The following is a 23674-nucleotide window of genomic DNA, read 5'->3' on the forward strand; positions in this document are numbered from 1 at the left end:
TTCTCGAGGAGAAGGTGGTTGGTTGCAATTGGCCTTGATGAGGTAAACAATTATTTGGCTTGTTGGGTTTTAATTGATTTATTTTCTGGCTTTTTCTCTTGCAGATTTGGTTGGGTTTTGGAGTTAATTTTTTTCCCATAACATAATTAATTAGGAGATATTACTTGTAAATCAATTACTAAATTATTATACCTTGTTGGGTAATTGATTTTTGAAATAGTTTTCTATTCAATAGAATAAAAAGAAAAAACATATTTTCAAACAGGAAATAAAAAACATGATTTATTTAAATTACGTTTTTAGTTAATTGTTTCCATTTATTTTCTAAAATTTGTCTTTAAAATAATAATATAAATATGGAAGAATGATTAAAAATAAAATATTACATGTAACACTATTTTTAAAACATATCTAGAAACATTAAAAAAAAAAAAGAATTAAAATAACGTATTAGATTCTTCAATAGACTTGTTCCGCAAAATATCATAAATAATTTTAAAAAACCATTCTCAAAAAGTTTTTTCCATGAATGTTTTCAAAAACATAGCCTAGATTTTTCTCTAAAGTTTTGAAAGGAATTTTCTTTTTGGGTATTGATTTAATCAATCTTTGTGTTCACTTTTCAGGCTTTGCAGTTATTGAGGGGTGCTCTGCAATCCAAGGCAGCTCTCACTAAAGCCTTCCTTGAGAAAGAAGAAACAAAAACCAATGTTAACCATCGAATGGACTACCAACCGTTGATCATTGAACCGTCTAGCCATCGAATCGACCACCAACCATCGACCATTGAACCGCCTAGCTATCAAATTGACCGCCGACCATCTACCATTAAACCGCCTAGCCATCAAATTTACCGTCAACCATTGACCCTTGAACATCCTAGCCCTCAAATCGATTACCAACCATCTACCATTAAACCGCCTAGCCATCAAATTACCGCCAACCATTGACCCTTGAACTGCCTAGCCATCAAATCGACTGCCAACCATCAACCATTGAACCGCCTAGCCATCAAATCAACTGCAAACCGCCTAAACTAGCAACTACACTGGTGATCATCCAAATAAAGCCCATGTCACATGTTGGGCTCTATGGTAAACCCAGGAGTTGTCGAGAAGTCATTCCTTTGGATGCGTAATGTATTAAAAGGCCTCCTCGTTTTTATCACCATTAGATGTGGGATTGATTAGTTTTAAGAAAAGTCAATGAAAAAAAAATCCCACCTATAACAATTTGAACTATGGACCTCAAGTTGAGGAGATAGCATAGGCACCATTCGGCTACACACTTTTGAATGCTACATCAAAAGCAACCAAGCTGACTCAATTTTTAACAATTGTGAAGTTTTGGTTAGGTTTTGTTATTGTGGAAATTGATTTAGTTGATTCAATTTTCAATTTTCTTGATTCCTAATCAATAAAAATTAAATCAAATTGATATTTTAAAACTTGTATTTCTTATAATTTATAATGGTTTCCCATTGAATGAGTTTTTTTTTTTTTTTAATCTGTTACTTTCATTATTATGTATATTACATGGACTCAATTTAATTAATTCATTATTCATAAATTATAGTCAAAACAATCTTCAAATACATCAATTATAGAACAAAAATATATATAAAAACTTAAAATGTTCTTAATCCATTTTTCATATTTTTAAATATATTTTAAAAATAAATTTTATCATAATACTTTATTTTAATTTTAAGTATTTTTCATATTTATATAATTATTCTTTAAAACAAAATTTAGAAAATAAGCAAAAATAATAAAAAGATGTTCCTTAAAAACACAATATTTTTTATTTTTTAGAATAAGAAGATATTTTCTATCTTTAAAAATAAAAAAATTAATTTCTATTTGTAGAATTACTAAAGGACTAAATCCATCAATTTACATGGACTAAATCCATCAAGCAAATTGATAATGTAAGGTCGACATTGGTAGGTACAACTCCATGAATTTATATATAAAATGATTTACATAATAAAAATGCATGAGATTTTAACATGATTTGACCTAACCGTACATCCATGAATAAGAAAGAACTATTTTACCATGCATAACATAGAAAATATCATAAAGAATATAAACCCAATACAAAAACAATTATTATGTCCTTGTTTTCACTCGACTCCCTGAACCATCTTGAATAACCTTATATCTTTGTAAGTTTATCATCATGTTATAATCTTTTCCCTTAATGACCTATACAATATTTATATACATATTCTTAATAATTAACTTAATTATTTTATAAAGAAAACTAATATTAAAATGATATATGATATTTGGTATAACATTCTTTATACAAATATGAGCGTGAAGCTTCTATTAGACACAATTACAACAACTATTAAAGTCTTTTTTACTAAAGCAGGAAATGACTTATTGATTTCCTCTTCAACCTTTAGGCTTTGCTTGTCGAAACTCTAATCAGCCTCCTTACAACACAGAGCAAGGTAGATTGCCTAGGTAACTTGTATGAGAGTGTTGAAAATCTCGGTGAAAGCACCTACCTTAATTAGACTCACTTTTTAAACAACAATGTTGAGTTTTGTTTGGCTTTATAGTAGGGTTTGAAGTTGCTAAAGGCACCATCAGAGCCAAAGATTCTTGATGATGGGGGAAAAATTAAAAATTTGTATATTATAATAAATGTAGATAAATTTTTTACATTTTAGAAAATGGTAGCATCAATATCATTTAATAAAATAAGTAATTATTAATATTAATTATACAAGAAAAGAAAATTGTAATATGATAAATTAAATAACAAAAATACTAAAAACATTGGCAAAAGAGTTTTAGATTATATTGAAAGTTAATAAAAAAAATTCAAATAATATTTTCGAAATCTTTTTTTGAAAGATGTAAGAGATTTAAATAAAATATTTTTAATAATTTTTTGGAAATATTTTGCTAGATAACTTAAAAATTTAATAATCTCATTAATAATTTTTTTGGATTTTTTAAAAATAATTAAATATAATTACTTGATAGTGATGAAATTTTTATTTAAAAGTTATCTATGTTGTAATATAATGTTATTATTAAAACTTAGGTAGTCAATTCTAAATTAATAAATGTTTGATTAAACCTTAAAATCTAAACATTTATAAAAATCTTTAAATTAAACTAAACATTACCTACAAATAAAAAAGATATTTGATAAAATATCAAATATTTAAATTAAATTAAAATTTACCAACAATTAAAATAACATATGTTTGAATAATTATGTACGTAGTCATGAAGTAAAAAATACTTGATTAAACTTAAAAGTCTAAACATTTAAAAAATCTCTTGAAATTAAACAAAACATAGCCCACAATAAAAATATATATTTAATAAAATATCAAGTACAAAATTATAAAAACTTATTTTTCTAGATTTATTTTATGTATATTAGGATTTAAATAAATTTAATTTTATTAATATTAAATAAAATTTAAAATACAAACAAACAAATATTTTATAAAATCTATTCAATATTCATGGTTATCTAATTTTTTTTTATTATATCTATTTTTCTCTCACACACAAAATTAGTTTTTTAGATGGGGCAAACTTGCATTTTTATTTTTATTTTTTAACTTTCTAAAATTCGTAAATAAACAAAATAATTTTTTATTTTTAAAATATGAGCGGGGCATGTACCCCAAGCCTATGGTGGCTTTGCCCTTGACTAAAGGAAGCTTGGTTATGTGAGATATTCCTTGAGAACATTACCTATACCATTGCTAAAAAAGAATAGAACCCAAAAACTTTTTGAGGAAAAGGGAAAAAATCAAAATTCAAAACCATACTTGCAAGAAGAGAATCAAAACCATTAATTGAGAGGAAGGGAAAGAATCAAAACCACTTTACTTTTGCTTATATAATGAATTTAAAACAAAAAGGAAACAAATATACTTTTTACCATTGAGAAAGGAAAGAATCCAAGTTCAAAACCATACTTGCAATGAGAGAACCAAAACCATTAATTGAGGAGAAAGGAAAGAATCAAAACCACTTTGTCTTTCCTTATATAATGAATTTAAAACAAGAAGAGCGCCATAAATTCCACTTCAAGATCACTAGTCATCTATTTTAATCTCATCTCCTTTTTTTTCTCTATTTTAGTTTTATGTGGAAGCTCAGTTTTAGGTACTTAAAAGTTAGTGGACTACTTTTCTTGTGGAAATGGCTTTCAACTCATGTAAGCTTTCCAAACTTGGTTGAGTTATATGTCTGTTAATTTTCTTGTTTTCTTGATAAATTAATCCGTATAGATATTATTCACTTCATGTCTAAAGAGTTCTTATGATTTAAAAACATGTTTATAAAATTAAAAAGAGTTCATACATAAATAGTGTCAAATTTTTTTTTCTCCTATCTAATATGTGACTTCATATATATATATATATAAGCTTACCAAACATGGGGTTGAGTTATATGTTTGTTAGTTTTCTTGATAAATTAATCCATATAAATATTATTCGCTTTGGGCTTAAAGAGTTTTTACGATTTAAAAACATGTTTATAAAATTAAGAGGAGTTGATATATAAATGTATGGCGTCAATTTTTTTTTTCCTTACCAAACTTGGTCGAGTTATATGTTTGTTAATTTCCTTATTTTCTTGATAAATTAATCCATGTAAATATTATTTGCTTTGAGCCTAAAAAGTTCTCACAATTTAAAAACATGTTTATAAAATTAAGGGGAGTTAATACATAAATAACATTGAAATTTTTTGTTAGTTTGTTTCATTGTTAGTTAATACATAAATAATATCATAAATAACGTCAACTCAAGTAAGCTTACCAAACATGGGGTTGAGTTATACGTTTGCTTGATAGATTAATCCATGTAGATATTATCCATTTTTGGCTTAAAGAGTTCTCACCATTTAAAAACATGTTTATTAAATTAAGAGGAGTTCATACATAAATATATATATAAAAAAAATTCTCCTATATATATATATAAATATTTATTCAACTCAGGTAAGCTTACAAAACTTGGCCGAGTTATATGTTTGTTAATTTCCTTATTTTCTTGATAAATTAATCGGTATAAATATTATTTGTTTCGGGCCTAAAGAGTTTTCATGATTTTAAAACATGTTTATAAAATTAAGAGGAGTTAATACATAAATAACGTCAATTTTTTTTCTTTTATCTAATGTGAGATTTCATATATATATATATATATATATATTGCATAACTAATTTTGGTTTTATGGTCTAATTCATGCATAGCAACCAAAGCAACCCCTGAGATGAACTTGAAGCTTCTAATCAACAAAAAGGACAATAAAGTTGTCTTTGCTGAAGCTGAAAAAGATTTCATAGATTTCCTATTCAACCTCCTGACTTTGCCTATTGGTACCATTACGGGTTTCCTCCCAAAAGAAATTTGTCTAGGAGGCCTGCATGAGAGTATGAAAAAACTGGAGGAAGCTTACTTGCAGCCTAACCAGAGCCCAGACTCGCCCTTGAAGTTGAACACACCAGCCTATGCTATTCTTCCTTTCTTTAATCCTTCTTCATCAAGGAGTTATGGTCATGTGCTGGGCTTGGTTACCTACATGGTGACTGATGACTTGTCGATTACACCCATGTCCTTGACCGAAACCATGGCTTTGTTTAAGAAGTACAATATAGAAGAAGTTGGTGTTCTCGAGGAGAAGGTGGTTGCAATTGGCCTTGATGAGGTAAACAATTATCTGGCTTGTTGGGTTTTAATTGATTTCTTTTCTGGCTTATTCTCTTGCAGATCTGGTTGGGTTTTGGAGTTAATCTTTTTGGGAGAATTATCTTTTGGGGGTAGATGGGCCCCCAAATTAATAAAAGGTCCATATAAGTCTTCAAATTGAGTTGAAGGATATGAAATAGTAACGGACAAATATACCCTTTAAGAACACATATAAAATATTTTATAAAATTAAGTTAAATACTTTTTTTTCAATAATTTTTTTTTCAAAAATACTAAATTAAATAAAAGTAGTTTTCAAAAATATTAAATTAAATATTTTTTCAAAAATATTAAATTAAATTAAAGTATTTTAAAAATATTAAATTAATTTTTTTTAAATATTAAATTAAATAAATTTATTTTTTAAAAATATTAAATTAAATAAAAGTATTTAAAAAAATATTAAATTACATAAAAGTATTTTTTTAAAATATTAAATTAAATAAAAAATATTAAATTAAATAAAAGTATTTTTCAAAAATATTAATTTTTTTTCTCAAAATCAACAAAGGGCATTTTTGGAAATACTGAAGGATGATATCCTTCAACTCAATTTACATACTTTCTTTGGGTCTTGGGCTCAATTTGAAAAGTTACATAGACCTTTTGTTAATTTGGGGGGCCCATCTACCCCCAAAACATAATTCTCCCAATCTTTTTCCCATAACATAATTAATTAGGAAATATTACTTATAAATCAATTACTAAATTATTATACCTTGGTAACTGATTTTGGAAATAGTTTTCTATTCAATAGAATAAAAAGAAAAACATATTTTCAATCGGGAAATAAAAACATGATGTTTTTAAATTATGTTTTTTAATTAATTGTTTCCATTTATTTTCTAAGATTTATTCTAAAAATAATAATATAAATATGGAAGAATGATTAAAAATAAAATATTACATGTAACACTATTTTTAAAACATATCTAGAAACATAAAATATAAAAAAATAAAAAAAGAATTAAAGAACATTTTAGATTCTTCAATAGATTTGTTCTACAAAATATCATAAATACTTTTTAAAAACATTCTCAAAAAGTTTTTTCCTATGAATATTTTAAAAAACATAGCATAAATTTTTCTCTGAAAGTATTGAAAGGAATTTTCTTTTTGGATATTGATTTAATCAATCTTTTTGTTCACTTTTCAGGCTTTGCAGATATTGAAGGGTGCTCTGCAGTCCAAGGCAGCTCTCACTAAAGCCTTCCTTGAGAAAGAAGAAACAAAAGCCAAAGTTAACCATCGAATGGACAACCACAACCAACCGTTGATCATTGAACCGTCTAGCCATCAAATCGACTACCAACCATCGACCATTGAACCCCCTAGCTATCAAATTGACTGCCGACCATCTACCATTAAACCGCCTAGCCATCAAATTTATCGTCAACCATTGACCCTTGAACTGCCTAGCCATCAAGTCGACTGCCAACCATCAACCATTAAACTGCCTAGCCATCAAATCGATTGCAAACCGCCTAAACCAGCAACCACACTGGTGACCATCCAAATAAAGCCCATGTCACATGTTGGGCTCTATGGTAAACCCAGGAGTAGTGGAGAAGTCTTTCCTTTGGATGTGTAATGTATTAAAAGGCCTCCTCATTTTTATCACCATCAGATGTGGGATTGATATATTAGTTTCAAGAAAAGTCAATGAAAAAAAAATCCCACCTATAACAATTTGAACTATGGACCTCAAGTTGAGGAGATAACATAGGCACCATTCGGTTACATACTTTTGAATGCTAGACCATCAAAAGTAACCAAACTGATTCAATTTTTAACAATTGTGAAGTTTTGGTTAGGTTTTGTTATTGTGGAAATTGATTTAGTTGATTCAATTTTCAATTTTCTTGATTCCTAATCAATAAAAATTAAATCAAATTGATATTTTAAAACTTGTATTTCTTATAATTCGTAATGGTTTCCCGTTAAATGAGTTTTTTTTTCCTATTACTTTCATTATTATGTATATTACATGGACTCAATTTAATTAATTCATTATTTATAAATTATAGTCAAAACAATCTTCAAATACATCAATTATAGAACAAAAATATATATAAAAACTTAAAATGTTCTTAATCCATTTTTCATATTTTTAAATATATTTTAAAAATAAACTTTATCATAATACTTTATTTTTTAATTATTTTTCATATTTATATAATTATTCTTTAAAACAAAATTTAGAAAATAAGCAAAAATAATTAAAAAATGTTCCTTAAAAACACAATATTTTTTTATTTTTTAGAATAAAAAGATTTTTTCTATCTTTAAAAATAAAAAATTGATTTCTATTTGTAAAATTAATGATGGACTAAATCCTGTTTTTTATTTTTAAAAACAAAAAACAATTTTTAAAATCAATTGTCAAACAGGGCGTTAGATTAACTTCATCCAATTCATCGTCAAACTTGTTGTGCTTTGATTTTTCCATTCCTAAAAGTTTGATAAAGTCTAGGTCTTGGGCATGACAACCAAAAATATATTAAACCCAACCTTTTTATACCTCTAATAAAAACATGAAAATAAAAAAATAATAATAATAAATTTAAAATACTAATAATAATAATAAAAACAAGCTTTTGTTGCAATTTTCTTGAATCCACGTGTCAAGAGATTATAGGCTATTCCCTCTATTATGTACAGTACTGTAGGTAAAATGATATATATCCTATTAACTTTTCTTTATGGGAAAACAATTTTTCCTTGCACTTTTACGAAGTACAATAGTTAATCATGAGGATTAGGTACGTGCACTAAATTCATTTGGATCAACCATTCAACTTCCCCACGCAGTCCATGTATCAGGCCTCCCAAGTATATATAGTAGGTTCATGGAAACATGCTCCAAGTATGCATATATCTTCTGTTTATGCGAGCGGCTTATATATAGTAGAAACAATTGCAGAAACCAAAATGAAGTTGAATCTTGTAGTAGACAAGAACAGTCGGAAAGTCCTCTATGCTGAAGCAGGAAAAAACTTCGTAGATTTCCTCTTCAATCTTCTTACATTACCCGTTGGGACTGTTATTATGCAGCTTACAGAGAAGGGCATGATGGGTTGCCTGGGTGATTTGTATCAGAGCATTGAAAATTTGAGTGAAACTTACATGCAGCCAAATCAGAGCAAACCTCTACTAAAACCCATATTCCGAACATCTTACTGTACTTTACCTGCTCCCAAAAACTTTTAGATCTGTTCCAAGAAGTGCCTCACTGTTGCTCATTATCCATCCGCTGCTTGTCCTTACTTCCATGGCGCTAAGGCTAGTGAGGCAAATTAGACACTGAAAAAAAGCCGAGGAAGGTTATGTGAAAGAGGTGGTGACATATATGGTAACGGATGCTTTGGTTATGAAGCCTCTCTCCACTATGTCCATTGTTGATCTCCTCAACAAGCCTAATATCAATGAAGTGGGTGGTGAACTGGAGGAGACACTGGTTGATTTCACCATGCTTGAAGTATGTAATCAAACTATCTGTAGCTCTTTTAGATTGAATAGCCTATCTTAATCATAATGTCATATAGAGTTGTATAGTGCTTATCTGCCTCAGTCACCGACATTGTTTTTTCTGTATTGATAATCCTTCCATTTCATTATTTACGATAAAATTAAACTAAATTGTTTATATATAGTAGTGGGTGAGAATTCTTTATGTTGTTTCGCTCTGTTTGCACTCATGATAGGGTTTGAAGCTGCTCACTGGCATCTATGCAGACTAAGCAATCTCTTGCCAATGGCTTCCTTTGTAAAAGTTACAAAGGGGTTCTTAGCTTATATACTTAAAATTAAAGTAGAAATTGGCATTATTAGGCCCACGGTTTGAATCTCAAGGCATTGTTTTCAGAGAAATGCAGCTCTTACCACTGTCATTCTTTGGAAAAAAAAAAAGAGCGAAATGAATGCTGGCAGTTGAGAGTAGTTGTTGATGGGTCTCTTCTTGTTCTTAGACTCACATTGCTTTATCTTATTACATCTCATTATACAACTTTAAAAATATTGGAGCCTGTTTTCCTTTTATTAGCTTAGTTTTTATCTTACTCCGTTCATGAATGAAAAAATGAATTTTACAGAAAACATAGTTGGAGTTGCGAAGTGAATCGTATTGTTAAAGTTAAACTACCAATTTTCCTAAAGCCATTTTTGGACTTTTAAATATGCAAATAGGGAAACAAATATGCAAAATTGTGGATGACCTCTTGTCAAGTGCACCTCTAATACCATGTTAATTAATGATTTTCATAAAAGCTTGACTTGTAGGGTTTGAGTTTACAATATATATCATACTCCTTTAATAAATATGATATCACATGGAGATCTCTTAAGAAAATTAATGATGTAAGGTTTATATTGGCAACTTCAAAGTTACAATTCCATCCATTTATGTATAAAATAATTTATATATAAGGATACATAAGATTTTAACGTGGTTTGACTAAATTTATATCTATAAACAAGAAAGATTTATTTTACTATACCATAGAAAATATCACAAAGGAAACAAATCAAATATGAAAACAACTACTAGGTCCTTGTATTCACGCTACGGTACCTTAAATCATCCTGAATGACCTTATATCTACTTCTTTTATCTTTATAAGTTTATCATATTATAACATTTTCCCTTAACTGATATTCTCAATAAATTTTTTTATTTTATAAAGAAAACTAATATTAGAATGATATTCGACTATAGAAAATATTTTGTGTAACATTCTTTATACAAATATGAGTTTGAAGCTTCTATTAGACACAAATGAACAACAATTAAAGTCCTTTTTACTGAATCAAGAAAGAACTTTATAGATTTCCTCTTCAACCTTCAAGCTTTACCTATTGGAACTGTGATCAGTCTCCCAACAAAGAAGAGCAAGAGAGTGTTGAAAATCTCAGTGAATGCACCTATCTTAACTGGACTCACTCTTTAAACAACCATGTTGACTTTTGTTTGGTTTTATGATAGGGTTTGAAGTTGCTTAAGGAAGCTTGGTTATGTAAGATATTCTTTGAGAACATTGCTTATACCATTGCTAAGAAAGAATAGAACCCAAAAACTTTTTAGAAGGGAAAGAATCAAAATTCAAAACCATACTTGCAAAAAGAGAACCAAAACCATTAATTGAGGAGAAAGGAAAGAACAAAAACTACTTTGCTTTTACTCGTATATATAATGAATTTAAAATAAGAAGAGAGCCATTAATCCCACCTCAAGATCACTAGTAAGCTATTTTAATTTCATCTTTTTTTTTTCTCTCACTCTCTCTATTTTAGTTTTGAAGCTCAATTCTAGGTACTTAACAGTTAGCAGGCTACTTTTCTCGAGGAAATGGCTTCCAAGTCATGTAAGTTTACCAAATTTGGGTTAAGTTATATGTTTGTTAATTTCTTGTTTTCTTGATAAATTAAATCGTTTTGGACCTAAAGGGTTTTTATGGCATAAAAATACATTTACAAAGTTAAGAGAAGTTTATATGTGTATATGTATATATATGAAATTTTTTCTCCTATTTGTAACGGGATATCATGAAGGTGTATATATATACACACATATTCCTATTAACTTTATAAATGTATTTTGAAGTTGTAAAAACCTTTTAAGCCCAAAGTGGACAATATTTATATGGTTAGAACCAAGTGGTTAATTACATAACTAATTTTGGTTACAGTCCAAAACTAAATTTGGTTTTATGGTAAAATTCATGCATGGCAACCAAAGCAACCCGTAAGATGAGCTTGAAGCTTCTAATCAACAAAAAGGACGATAAAGTTGTCTTCGCTGAAGTTAAAAATGATTTCATAGATTTCCTCTTCAACCACTTCTTGACTTTGCCCATTGGCACCATCGTGAGTTTCCTCCCAAAAGAAAATTGCCTAAGAGACCTGCATGAGAGTATCAACAAAATGGAAAAAGCTTACCTGCTGCATAATGAGAGTGAGGACTTGACCTTGAAACTGAAAACACCAGTCTTTGCTTTTCTTCCTTTCTTTAATCGTTATTCATCAAGGAGTCGGAGTGATCAGCACGACGACTTGGTTACCTACATGGTGGCTGATGACTTGTCGGTTACACCCATGTCCATGACATCAACCATGGCTCTATTTAAGAAATACAACATACAGGAAGTTGATGTTCTTGAGGAAAAGGTGGTTTCAATTGGCCTTGAAGAGGTAAACAATTATCTACCTTGTTGGGTTTTAATTGATTTCTTTTCTGCCCTAGTTTCTTGCAAATTTGGTTGGAGTAATCTTTTTCCCAAGACACAACTAATCAGTCAATGTTACTTGCAAATTATTAAGCCTTGATTGGTAATTGATTTTGAAAATAGTTTTTTGTATTACAGAATAAATAGAAAAACACATTTTCGATTAATGATGTTTTTAAATAACGTCCTTTAGTTTATTGTTTTTATTTGTTTTTTCAGAGTTGCTTTAAAAAATAATTTTACAAATATGAAAAAATGATTAAAAATATAGTATTACAATAAAATTATTTTTAAAACATATTTAAAAACATGAAAAAAAAAAATTAAAGAACAGTTTAGGCTCCCCAACAAATTTTTGTTCTACAAGTTATCATAAAATAGTTTTAAAGAACCATTCTCAAAAATTGTTTTTCATAAATGTTTTTAAAAACAATCTTAATTTTTGTTTGAAGTTTTGAAAGGTACTTTCTTTTCTAATGTTGATTTAATCAATCTTTTTGTTCACTTTTCAGGCTTTGCACCTGTTGCATTGTGCTTTGCATTCCGAGGAAGCTCTCACTAATGTCTTCCTTTAGAAAGAAGAAACAAAAACAAATGAAGGATAAGGGGATGATTTAGTTTGTTCTCCTCCCTTACAATCTATAAATTTGGTTGTTTGAGGGCTGAACCATTCAAGTATGTAAACTCTCTTGGTTCTTGAATTTGTAAAAATCATAAAGTTCCGAATCTCTTAACAATGTTTATGCTTAATTGTCTTTATGTAATGTAAACTCTCTTTGTCCTTATAAGAATCCCTGCATCGCCCCAATTTTATAGAACTAAAATAAGAATAATAATAAAAATTAATGTGTTATACAATCTGTCAAAGATCATTCCAAAATAAAGAGAAAGATGAGGTAAGATTTGTGTGGTAGGGCATTCAAATAAGAATAATTTAGGCACATTACAAGGTTATTTCAAAGATAAAAGTATTATGACCATGTGGTAATGTTTTTTAAATGGTTATCAGAAAATAGTATTTGAGAATAATTCTTAAAAAGTTACCAATATTATTTCCAAGAATAAAATCATGTTTGAGAATCAAATATGAAAAACAATTTTCATTGCTTGTTTTTTATGAAGATATTATGTAATTAACTATGATATAAATTTTTTTAAAGAATTTGTTGGTAAAAATACTCTACAAAAAATTGTTCAAATCCATCAAAACCAACCAAATTGATTCAATTTTTAATAATCGTGAAGTTTAGTTAGCTTTTGGAATCATGGAAATTGATTTAATTGATTCAAATAATTTTTATATTTGTTTTTCTTATCCCCTAATTGACAAAAATGGAATCAAATTGATGTTCTAAAATTTGTATTTCTTGTATGTGTGTGGACTCTATTTAAGTAATTCATTAATAATTACACTCCAATCAATTTTCAAATGCAAAAATCATATTCCAAGCAAAAATTTTAAATATATTTGAGACTTTATATCCAAAAGAATTTTAAACAACTTTTGAAAATTAATTCTACTTAAAATCTAATGTTTTGTTTAAGAAATATTTTCGAAAATAATTTTAGAAAAAATAATTCTTAAGATATTCCTTCATAACATTGCTAGTACAATAATGACAACAAAATTAAGTATATATATGAGTTTGGTTATGTAAGATATTCCTTCGGAATATTGCTTATAACACGGTTAATAAAGAACAGTAAAAAAAAGAAGAGAAAAAACAAAAGGTTTTTGAGGAGAAAGGAAAGAATTAATCAAAATTCAAGAAGTGCCACATTCTTGCTCATTATCCATCCGTTGTTTGTCCTTTTTTCCATGGCGATATGGCAAGTGAGGCAAATTACATTTTTTCGGACACTGAAAAAGCCGAGAAAGGTTATGTGAAAGGGGCAGTGACAGATATGGTAACGGATGCTTTGGTTGTGAAGCCTCTCTCCACTATGTCCATTGTTGATCTCCTCAACAAGTCCAATATACATGAAGTGGGAGGTGAACTGGAAGAGAAAGTGGTTGATTCCACCATGCGTGAAGTATGTGATCTAACCATCTGTAGCTCTTTTAGATTGAATAGCCTATCTTGATCATAATGTTATATAGAGTTGTATAGTGCTTATCTGCCTCATTCACAGACATTGTTTTTTCCGTATTGATAATCCTTCCATCTCATTGTTTATAATCAAATTAAACTGAACTATTTATATATAGTAGTGGGTCAGATTTCTTTATGTTATTTCTTCTTAAATGAATGCTGTTGCTTTCACTTCTCCTGTTCTGTTTGCACTCATGATAGGGTTTGAAGCTGCTGATAAACGCATCGCTCCAGTCCAAAACTGCCTTGACGAATGTCTTCCTTGGGAATACAGGCCAGGCATAAAGAATTATGTTGGATTTCAAGTGCTACTTTTAGAAATAGTCAAGGGTTTTGTTTTGCAAAGTTTCTGGTTTTGTAAGCGGAAAATTAAATCTGCTTTCTGCATCTTAATTTATGGAGGGTTTGAAACTGCAACGGCATCTATGCAGACCAAGCAAGCTCCTGCCAATGGCTTCCTTTGTAAAAGTTACAAAGGGCTTCTTAGCTTATATATCTACCCTCACAAGTAGAACTTTGCGTTGTTAGCCACAGGGTTTGAATCAAAAGGCATTTTTTTTAGAGAAATTAAGCTCTTACCACTATCATTATTACGCCCATTTACATCACTCCACTCCGTTCATGAATGAAAAAATTAATTTTGCCGAAAGCATAGCTGAAGAAGCTGAGAAGTGAATCATATTGTTAAACCACCAATTTTCTTGCAGTCAGTTTTTTGACTTTCAAATATGTTAATAGGGAAACAAATGTGTAAAATTGTGAATTACCTCTCATTAAACAAACCTCTGATATCATGTTAAACTAACAATTTTCTTAAAAACTTGTCGGATTTGTGTTCATAATGTATATTATGCTTCTTTTATACTTCTAATATCACATTAAAATCTCTCCAAGAAATCGATAGTGTAAGGTTGATATTGGTAACTTCAAAATTACAGTTCCATCAATTTATATACAAAATGATGTACATAATAAAGATACGTGAGATTTTAATGTGGTTGGACCAGACCTACATCCATGAATAAGAAGAACCACTTTACCATGCCATAGAAAATTTAATAAAGAATATAAACCAAATAAAAAAACAACTATTATGTCCTTGTTTTTACTCTACACCCCGAACTATCCTAAATAACCTTATGTCTACTCCTTGTATCTTCATAAGTTCATCATCATGTTATAACCTTTTCCCTAAATGACTAACAATATTTATATACATATTCTTAATAATTAACGTTTTTATTTTATAAAGAAAACTAATATTAAAATGATATATGATTATAAAAATATTTTGTATAACATTCTTTATACAAGTATGAGTTTGAAGTTTCTATTAGACACAAACAACAACAATTGAAGTCCTTTTTACTGAAGCGAGACAAGACTTCATTTATAATTTCCTCTTCAACCTTCAGGCTTTGCCTGTTGGAACTGTGATCAGTCTCCTTACAAAGAAGAGCAAGCTAGGTTGCCTCGATAACTTGTATGAGAGTGTTGAAAATCATAGTGAAAGCACCTACCTTAATTGGACTCATTCTTTAAACAATCATGTTGGGTTTTGTTTGGTTCTATGATAAGGCTTGAAGCTGCTGAAGGAAGCTTGGTTATGTGAGATATTCCTTGAGAACATTGGCTATACTATTGCTAAGAAAGAATAGAACCCAAAATCTTTTTAGGAGAAGAGAAAGAATCAAAATTCAAAACCATACTTGCAAAAAGAGAACCAAAACCATTAATTAAGGAGAAAGGAAAGAACCAAAACCACTTTATCTTTGCTCATATATATAATTAATTTAAAACAAGAAGAGAGTCATTAATTCCAGATCAAGATCACTAGTTAGCTATTTTAATTTCATCTCTTTTTTTTCTTTCTCTCTCTATTTTTGTTTTGAAGCTCAATTCGAAGTACTTAAAAGTTAGCACGCTACTTTTCTCAAGGAAATGTCTTCCATGTCATGTAAGCTTACAAAACTTAGTTGAATTATATGTTTGTTAATTTCCTTATTTTCTTGATTAATTAAGCTGCTCTAGACTGTGAGAACCCTTTAGGTCTGGAGGAGTTCAAGAAATTTTTTCTCTTGTTAATTTGATATGGGATATCATGAAGGTATATACAGACACACACACACACACATTCCTCTTAACCTTATAAATACATTTTGAAGCCACAAAAACCTTTTGAGCCCAAAGCCGATAGTATCTATATGGTTGAAAGCAAGTGGTTACATAACAAATTTTGGTTATGATCCAAAACTAATTTTTGTTTTATGGTCCAATTCATGCATGGCAACCAAAGCGACCCCTAAGATGAGCTTGAAGCTTCTAATCAACAAAAAGGATGATAAAGTTGTCTTTGCTGAAGCTGAATATGATTTCATAGATTTCCTATTCAACCTCCTAACTTTGCCCATTGGCACCATCGTGAGTTTACTTCCAAAAGAAAATTGCCTAAGAAACCTACATAAAAGTATCAACAAACTGGAAGAAGCTTCCTTGCTGCCACAAAGTGTGGACGCTATTCTTCGTTTCTTTGATCTTCCTTTGTCATCAAGTGATAGACATGTGAAGGACGGCTTAGTTACCTACATGGTGGCTGATGACTTGTCGGTAACACCCATGTCCATGACATCAACCATGGCTCTGTTTAAGAAGTACAACATACAAGAAGTTGATGTTCTTGAGGAAAAGGTGGTTTCAATTGAGTTTGTAGGGGTAAACAATTCTCTACCTTGTTGGGTTTTAATTGATTTCTTTTCTGCCCTATACTCTTGCAGATTTGGTTGGAGTTATCCTTTTCACATGACACAATTAATCAGTAGATTTTACTTGCAAATTATTAAGCCTTGTTTGATAATTGATTTTGAAAATAGTTTTTTGTCATTCAAAATAAACAGAAAAACACGTTTTCAATTATGAAATAGAAAACATGATGTTTTTAAATAACATCTTTTAGTTAATTGTTTTATTTGTTTTTTTAAGAGTTGTTTTAAAAAATAATTTTACAAATATGAAAAAAAAATGATTAAAAACATAGTATTAAATGTAAAAAAAATTAACATTAAAAAAATAGATTGAAGAACTTTTTAGGTTCTCCAACACATTTTTATTCTATAAATTATTATAAAATAGTTTTAAAGAACTGTTCTCAAGAAGTGTTTTCCATAAATGTTTTCAAAAACAGTCTTAATTTTTGTTTGAAGTTTTGAAAGGTACTTTCTTTTCTAATGTTGATTTAATCCATCTTTTTGTTCACTTTTCAGGCTTTGCGCTTGTTGCATTGTGCTTTGCATTCCAAGGAAGCTCTCACTAAGGACTTCCTTTAGAAAGAAGAAACAAAAACAAAAGAAGGATAAGGGGATGATTTAGTTTGTTCTCCTCCCTTACAATCTATAAATTTGGTTGTTTGAGGGCTAAACCATTGGAGTATGTAAACTCTCTTTGTTCTTGAATTTGTAACAATAAAAAAGTCCTGAATCTCTAAATAATGTTTATGCTTAATTGCCTTTATATAATGTAAACTCTTTTTGTCCTTATAAAGAATATTTGCAGAGCTCCAATTTTATAGAACTGGAATAAGAATAATATTAATAAAAATTAATGTGCTATACAATTTGTCAAAGATCATTCCAACATAAAGAGAAAGAGGAGGTGAGATTTGTGTGATAGGGCATTCAAATAAGAATAATTTGGGTACATTACGAGGCTATTTCAAAGATAAAAGTATTATGACTATGTGGTTATGTTTTTCAAATGGTTATCAAAAAATAGTATTTCAAAACAATTCTTAAAAAGTTACCAATTATTTCCAAGAATAAAATCATGTTTGAGAATCAAATATGAAAAACAATTTTCATTACTTGTTCTTTATGAAGATATTATGGAATTAAGTATAATATAAAACCTCTTAAAGAATTCTTTAGTAAAAATGCTCTATAAAAAATTGTTCGAATCCATCAAAACCAACCAAATTGGTTCAATTTTTAATATTCGTGAAGTTTAGTTAGGTTTTGGAATCATGGAAATTGATTTAATTGATTCAATGTTTATTTTTATATCCATTTTTCTTATCCCCTAATTGACAAAAATGGAATCAAAACGATGTTCTAAAATTTGTATTTCTTGTATGTGTGTGGACTCTAATTAAGTAATTCATTAATAATTACACTCAAATCAATTTTCAAACACAAAAATCATGTTTCAAACAAAAATTTTAAATATATTTGAGACTTTATTTCCAAAATAATTTTAAATAACTTTTGAAAATTAATTCTATTTAAAATTGTATGTTTTCTTTAAGAAATATTTTTGAAAATAAATTAAAAATAATAATTTTTAAGATATTCCTTTAGAACATTGCTACTACAATAATGACAACAAAATTAAGTATATATATGAGTTTGGTTATGTAAGTAAGATATTTCTTCCGAACATTGCTTATAACACGGTTAATAAAGAACAGTAAAAAAAAGAAGAGAAAAAACAAAAGGTTTTTGAGGAGAAAGGAAAGAATTAATCAAAATTCAAGAAGTCCCACATTCTTGCTCATTATCCATCCGTTGTTTGTCCTTTTTTCCATGGCGATATGACAAGTGAGGCAAATTACATTTTTTCGGACACTGAAAAAGCCGAGAAAGGTTATGTTAAAGGGGCAGTGACAGATATGGTAACGGATGCTTTGGTTGTGAAGCCTCTTTCCACTATGTCCATTGTTGATCTCCTCAACAAGTCCAATATAAATGAAGTGGGAGGTGAACTGGAAGAGAAAGCGGTTGACTCCACCATGCGTGAAGTATGTGATCTAACCATCTGTAGCTCTTTTAGATTGAATAGCCTATCTTGATCATAATGTTATATAGAGTTGTATAGTGCTTATCTGCCTCATTCACAGACATTGTTTTTTCCGTATTGATAATCCTTCCATCTCATTGTTTATAATCAAATTAAACTGAACTATTTATATATAGTAGTGGGTCAGATTTCTTTATGTTATTTCTTCTTAAATGAATGCTGTTGCTATCACTTCTCATGTTCTGTTTGCACTCATGATAGGGTTTGAAGCTGCTGATAAACGCATCGCTCCAGTCCAAAACTGCCTTGACGAATGTCTTCCTTGGGAATACAGGCCAGGCATAAAGAATTATGTTGGATTTCAAGTGCTACTTTCAGAAATACTCAAGGCTTTTGTTTTGCAAAGTTTCTGGTTTTGTAAGCAGAAGATTAAATCTGCTTATTTATGGAGGGTTTGAAACTGCGACGGCATCTATGCAGACCAAGCAAGCTTCTGCCAATGGCTTGCTTTTTAAAAGTTACAAAGGACTTCTTAGCTTATATATCCACCCTCACAAGTAGAACTTTGCATTATTAGCCCCAGGGTTTGATTCTAAAGGCATTTCTTTAGAGAAATGCAGCTCTTACCACTGTCATTATTACGCCCATTTACATCACTCCACTCCGTTCATGAATGAAAAAATTAATTTTACCGAAAGCATAGCTGAAGAAGCTGAGAAGTGAATCATATGGTTAAACTACCAATTTTCTTACAGTCGGTTTTTGACTTTCAAATATGCTAACAGGGAAACAAATATGTAAAATTGTGAATGACCTCTCATCAAATGAACCTCTGATATCATGTTAAACTAACAATTTTCCTAAAAGCTTCACTTGTAGGATTTGGGTTCATAATGTATATCATCCTTCTTTAATACGTATAATATCACATTGAAATCTCTCAAGGAAATTGATAGTGTAAGGTTGATATTGGCAACTTCAAAGTTACAGTTCCATCAATTTATATACAAAATGATGTACATAATAAAGATATATGAGATTTTAACGTGGTTTGACCAAACCAACATCCATTAATAAGAAGAACCACTTTACCGTACCATAGAAAATATAATAAAGAATATAACCAAATAAAAAGACAACTATTATGTCCTTGTTTTTACTCTACACCTTGAACCATCCTGAAACCTTATATCTACTCCTTGTATCTTCATAAGTTCATCCATCATGTTATAACTTTTTCCCTTAATGACTTACAATATTTATATATATATTCTTAATAATTAACATTTTTAATTTATAAAGAAAACTAATATTAAAATGATATACAAGTATAGAAAATATTTTGTATAACATTCTTTATACAAATATGAGTTTGAAGCTTCTATTAGACACGAACAACAACAATTGAAGTCATTTTTACTAAAATAAGACAAGACTTAATTTATAGATTTCCTCTTCAACCTTAAGGCTTTGCCTGTTAGAACTGTGATTAGTCCTCTTACAAAGAAGAGCAAGGTTGGTTGCCTCGATAACTTGTATGAGAGTGTTGAAAATCTCAGTGAAAGCACCTACCTTAATTGGACTCACTCTTTAAACAATCATGTTGAGTTTTGTTTTGTTTTATGATAGGTTTTGAAGTTGTTGAAGGAAGCTTGGTTATGTGAGATATTCCTTGAGAACATTGCCTATACCATTGCTAAGAAAGAATAGAACCCAAAAACTTTTTAGGAGAAGGGAAAGAATCAAAATTCAAAACCATACTTGCAAAAATAGAACCAAAACCATTAATTGGGGAGAAAGGAAAGAACCAAAACCACTTTGTCTTTTTTTTATATACATAATGAAATTAAAACAAGAAGAGAGCCATTAATTCCACTTCAATCACTAGTTAGTTATTTTAATTTCATCTTTTCTCTCTCTCTCTCTCTCTCTCTTTTAGTTTTGAAGCTCAAATCTAGGTACTTAAAAGCTAGTAGGCTACTTTTCTCGAGGAAATGGCTCCCATATCATGTAAGCTTACCAAACTTAGTTGAATTATATGTTTGTTAATTTCCTTGTTTTCTTGATTAATTAAGCTGCTCCAAACCTAAATGGTTCTCACGGCTTAAACTATGTTTAGGTCTGGAGCAATTTTTAAGAATTTTTTTCTCCTATTTGATATGGGATATCATGAAGGTATATATATACATACACACGTACCTCTTAACCTATAAATGCATTTTGAGGCCACAAAAACCTTTTGAGCCAAAAACCGACAGTATCTATATGGTTGAAAGCAAGTGATTACATAACAAATTTTGGTTATGGTCCAAAACTAATTTTGGTTTTATGGTCCAATTCATGCATGGCAACTAAAGCAGGCCCTAAGATGAGCTTGAAGCTTCTAATCAACAAAAAGGACAATAAAGTTGTCTTTGCTGAAGCTGAATATTATTTCATAGATTTCCTATTCAACCTCCTGACTTTGCCCATTGGCACCATCGTGAGTTTGCTCCCAAAAGAAAATTGCCTAAGAAACCTGCATGAAAGTATCAACAAACTGGAAGAAGCTTACTTGCTGCCTAACCAAAGCAATGACTCGTCCCTAAAACTGAATACACCAGTCAATGCTATTCTTCCTTTCTTTGATCCTCCTTTATCATGGAGTGATAGACATGTGAAGGACAACTTGGTTACGTACATGGTGGCTAATGACTTGTCGGTTACACCCATGTCTATGACATCAACCATGGCTCTGTTTAAAAAGTACAACATAAGCGAAGTTGGTGTTCTTGAGGAAAAGGTGGTTGCCATTGGCCTTGAAGAGGTAAACAATTCTCTGGCTTATTGGGCTTTAATTGATTTCTTTTTTGCCCTAGATTCTTGCATATTTGGTTGGAGTTATCCTTTTCTCAAGACACAACTAATCAGTAGATGTTACTTGCAAATTATTAAGCCTTGCTGGTAATTGATTTTGAAAATAGTTTTCTGTATTACATAATAAACAAAAAAAAAAAATATTTTCAATTAGGAAATAGAAAACATGATGCTTTTAAATAACATTTCTTAGTTCATTGTTTTTATTTATCTTTTCAGAGTTGCTTTAAAAAATAATTTTAAAAATATGAAAAAATGATTAAAAATATAATATTACAGATAAAATTATTTTTAAAAACAGGAAAAAAAATATTAAAGAACGTTTTAGGTTTTCCAACACATTTTTATCCTATAAATTATTATAAAATAGTTTTAAAGGACCGTTCTCAATAATTGTTTTCCCTAAATGTTTTCAAAAACAGTCTTAATTTTTGTTTGAAGTTATGAAAGGTACTTTCTTTTCTAATGTTGATTTAATCCATCTTTTTGTTCACTTTTCAGGCTTTGCTCTTGTTGCATTGTGCTTTGCATTCCAAGGAAGCTCTCACTAAGGTCTTCCTTTAGAAAGAAGAAACAAAAACAAAAGATGGATAAGGGGATGATTTAGTTTTTTCTCCTCCCTTACAATCTATAAATTTGGTTGTTTGAGAGCTAAACCATTCGAGTATGTAAACTCTCTTTGTTCTTGAATTTGTAAAAATCATAAAGTTCTCAATCTCTAAATAATGTTTGTGCTTAATTGTCTTTATATAATGTAAACTCTTTGTCCTTATAAAGAATCCTTGCATAGCCTCATTTTATAGAACTAGAATAAGAATAAGAAAAAAATTAATGTGCTATACAATTTGTCAAAGATCATTCAAAAATAAAGAGAAAGAGGAGGTGAGATTTGTGTGGTAAGGCATTCAAATAAGAATAATTCGGGTACATTAGGAGGTTATTTCAAAGATAAAAGTATTATGACTATGGTAATGTTTTTTAAATGGTTATCAAAAATCAGTATTTGAGAACAATTCTTAAAAAGTTATCAATTAATTTCAAGAATAAAATCATGTTTGAAAATCAAATATGAAAAACAATTTTCATTGCTTGTTTTTTTGTGAAGTTATTATAGAATTAAGTATAATATAAAACCTTGTAAAGAATTCTTCGATAAAAATACTCTATAAAAAATTGTTTGAATCCATCAAAATCAACCAAACTGTTCAATTTTTTATATTAATTGTGAAGTTCATTTAGGTTTTGAAATCGTGGAAACTGATTTAATTGATTCAATGTTCATTTTTATATTTGTTTTTTTTATTCCCTAATTGACAAAATCGGAATCAAAACGGTATTCTAAAATTTGTATTTTTTGTATGTGTGTAGACTCTATTTAAGTAATTCATTAATAATTACACTCCAATCAATTTTCAAATGCAAAAATCATATTCCAAATAAAAATTTTAAATATATTTGAGACTTTATATCCAAAAGAATTTTAAATAACTTTTGAAAATTAATTCTACTTCAAATCGTATGTTTTGTTTAAGAAATATTTTCGAAAATAATTTTAGAAAAAATAATTCTTAAGATATTCCTTCAGACCATTGCTTATAACACGGTTAATAAAGAATAATAAAAACAATAAACAAAAGGTTTTTGAGGAGAAATGAAATAATTAATCAAAATTCAAGCAGTGCCACATATATGGTAACGGATGCTTTGGTTGTGAAGCCTCTTTCCACTATGTCCATTGTTGATCTCCTCAACAAGTCCAATATAAATGAAGTGGGAGGTGAACTGGAGGAGAAAGTGGTTGATTCCACCATGCGTGAAGTATGTGATCTAACCATCTGTAGCTCTTTTAGATTGAATAGCCTATCTTGATCATAATGTTATATAGAGTTGTATAGTGCTTATCTGCCTCATTCACAGATTGGTTTTTCCGTATTGATAATCCTTCCATCTCATTGTTTATAATCAAATTAAAC

The 23674-nt window shown here is 29.3% G+C and overlaps 4 protein-coding genes across 5 annotated transcripts; all 4 read left to right on the forward strand.

The window, feature by feature from the left end:
• Positions 1–4060: 4060 nt before the first annotated feature.
• On the forward strand, positions 4061–7593 carry LOC104881149 (uncharacterized). Of its 2 annotated transcripts, none has more exons than XM_010660331.3 (3): positions 4061–4203; positions 5248–5702; positions 6900–7593. In XM_010660331.3, the coding sequence occupies exons 1-3, from the start codon at positions 4188–4190 to the stop codon at positions 7332–7334; spliced, it is 906 nt and encodes a 301-aa protein (XP_010658633.1). In that variant the 5' UTR covers positions 4061–4187; the 3' UTR covers positions 7335–7593. The 2 variants fall into 2 exon arrangements, with proteins under 2 accessions (XP_010658633.1, XP_010658634.1); XM_010660332.3 differs by having other exon boundaries at positions 4080–4203; positions 5257–5702.
• A 3381-nt stretch (positions 7594–10974) lies between these two features.
• Positions 10975–12772, forward strand: LOC100265582 (uncharacterized). The gene is made up of 3 exons (XM_010660330.3): positions 10975–11103; positions 11478–11929; positions 12477–12772. Exons 1-3 carry the CDS (start codon positions 11088–11090, stop codon positions 12537–12539), a joined length of 531 nt encoding a protein of 176 aa, XP_010658632.1. The 5' UTR covers positions 10975–11087; the 3' UTR covers positions 12540–12772.
• A 3117-nt stretch (positions 12773–15889) lies between these two features.
• Positions 15890–17558, forward strand: LOC109121412 (uncharacterized). Its single transcript, XM_010660326.3, has 3 exons — positions 15890–16014; positions 16354–16769; positions 17318–17558. The coding sequence occupies exons 1-3, from the start codon at positions 15999–16001 to the stop codon at positions 17378–17380; spliced, it is 495 nt and encodes a 164-aa protein (XP_010658628.1). The 5' UTR covers positions 15890–15998; the 3' UTR covers positions 17381–17558.
• A 3205-nt stretch (positions 17559–20763) lies between these two features.
• Positions 20764–22477, forward strand: LOC104881148 (uncharacterized). Its single transcript, XM_010660329.3, has 3 exons — positions 20764–20855; positions 21206–21651; positions 22203–22477. The coding sequence occupies exons 1-3, from the start codon at positions 20840–20842 to the stop codon at positions 22263–22265; spliced, it is 525 nt and encodes a 174-aa protein (XP_010658631.1). The 5' UTR covers positions 20764–20839; the 3' UTR covers positions 22266–22477.
• Positions 22478–23674: the final 1197 nt, after the last annotated feature.

This window comes from Vitis vinifera, chromosome 13 (genome assembly GCF_030704535.1).
Source record: "Vitis vinifera cultivar Pinot Noir 40024 chromosome 13, ASM3070453v1".
In the NCBI taxonomy this organism is placed as follows: Eukaryota; Viridiplantae; Streptophyta; class Magnoliopsida; order Vitales; family Vitaceae; genus Vitis; species Vitis vinifera.

Coding starts and splice junctions, on each gene's coding strand:
- LOC104881148 (XM_010660329.3), top strand. Junction 21,652..22,202: donor TTGCCATTGGCCTTGAAGAG/GTAAACAATTCT, acceptor TTCACTTTTCAG/GCTTTGCTCTTGTTGCATTG.
- LOC109121412 (XM_010660326.3), top strand. Junction 16,770..17,317: donor TTTCAATTGAGTTTGTAGGG/GTAAACAATTCT, acceptor TTCACTTTTCAG/GCTTTGCGCTTGTTGCATTG.
- LOC104881149 (XM_010660331.3), top strand. Junction 5,703..6,899: donor TTGCAATTGGCCTTGATGAG/GTAAACAATTAT, acceptor TTCACTTTTCAG/GCTTTGCAGATATTGAAGGG.
- LOC100265582 (XM_010660330.3), top strand. Junction 11,930..12,476: donor TTTCAATTGGCCTTGAAGAG/GTAAACAATTAT, acceptor TTCACTTTTCAG/GCTTTGCACCTGTTGCATTG.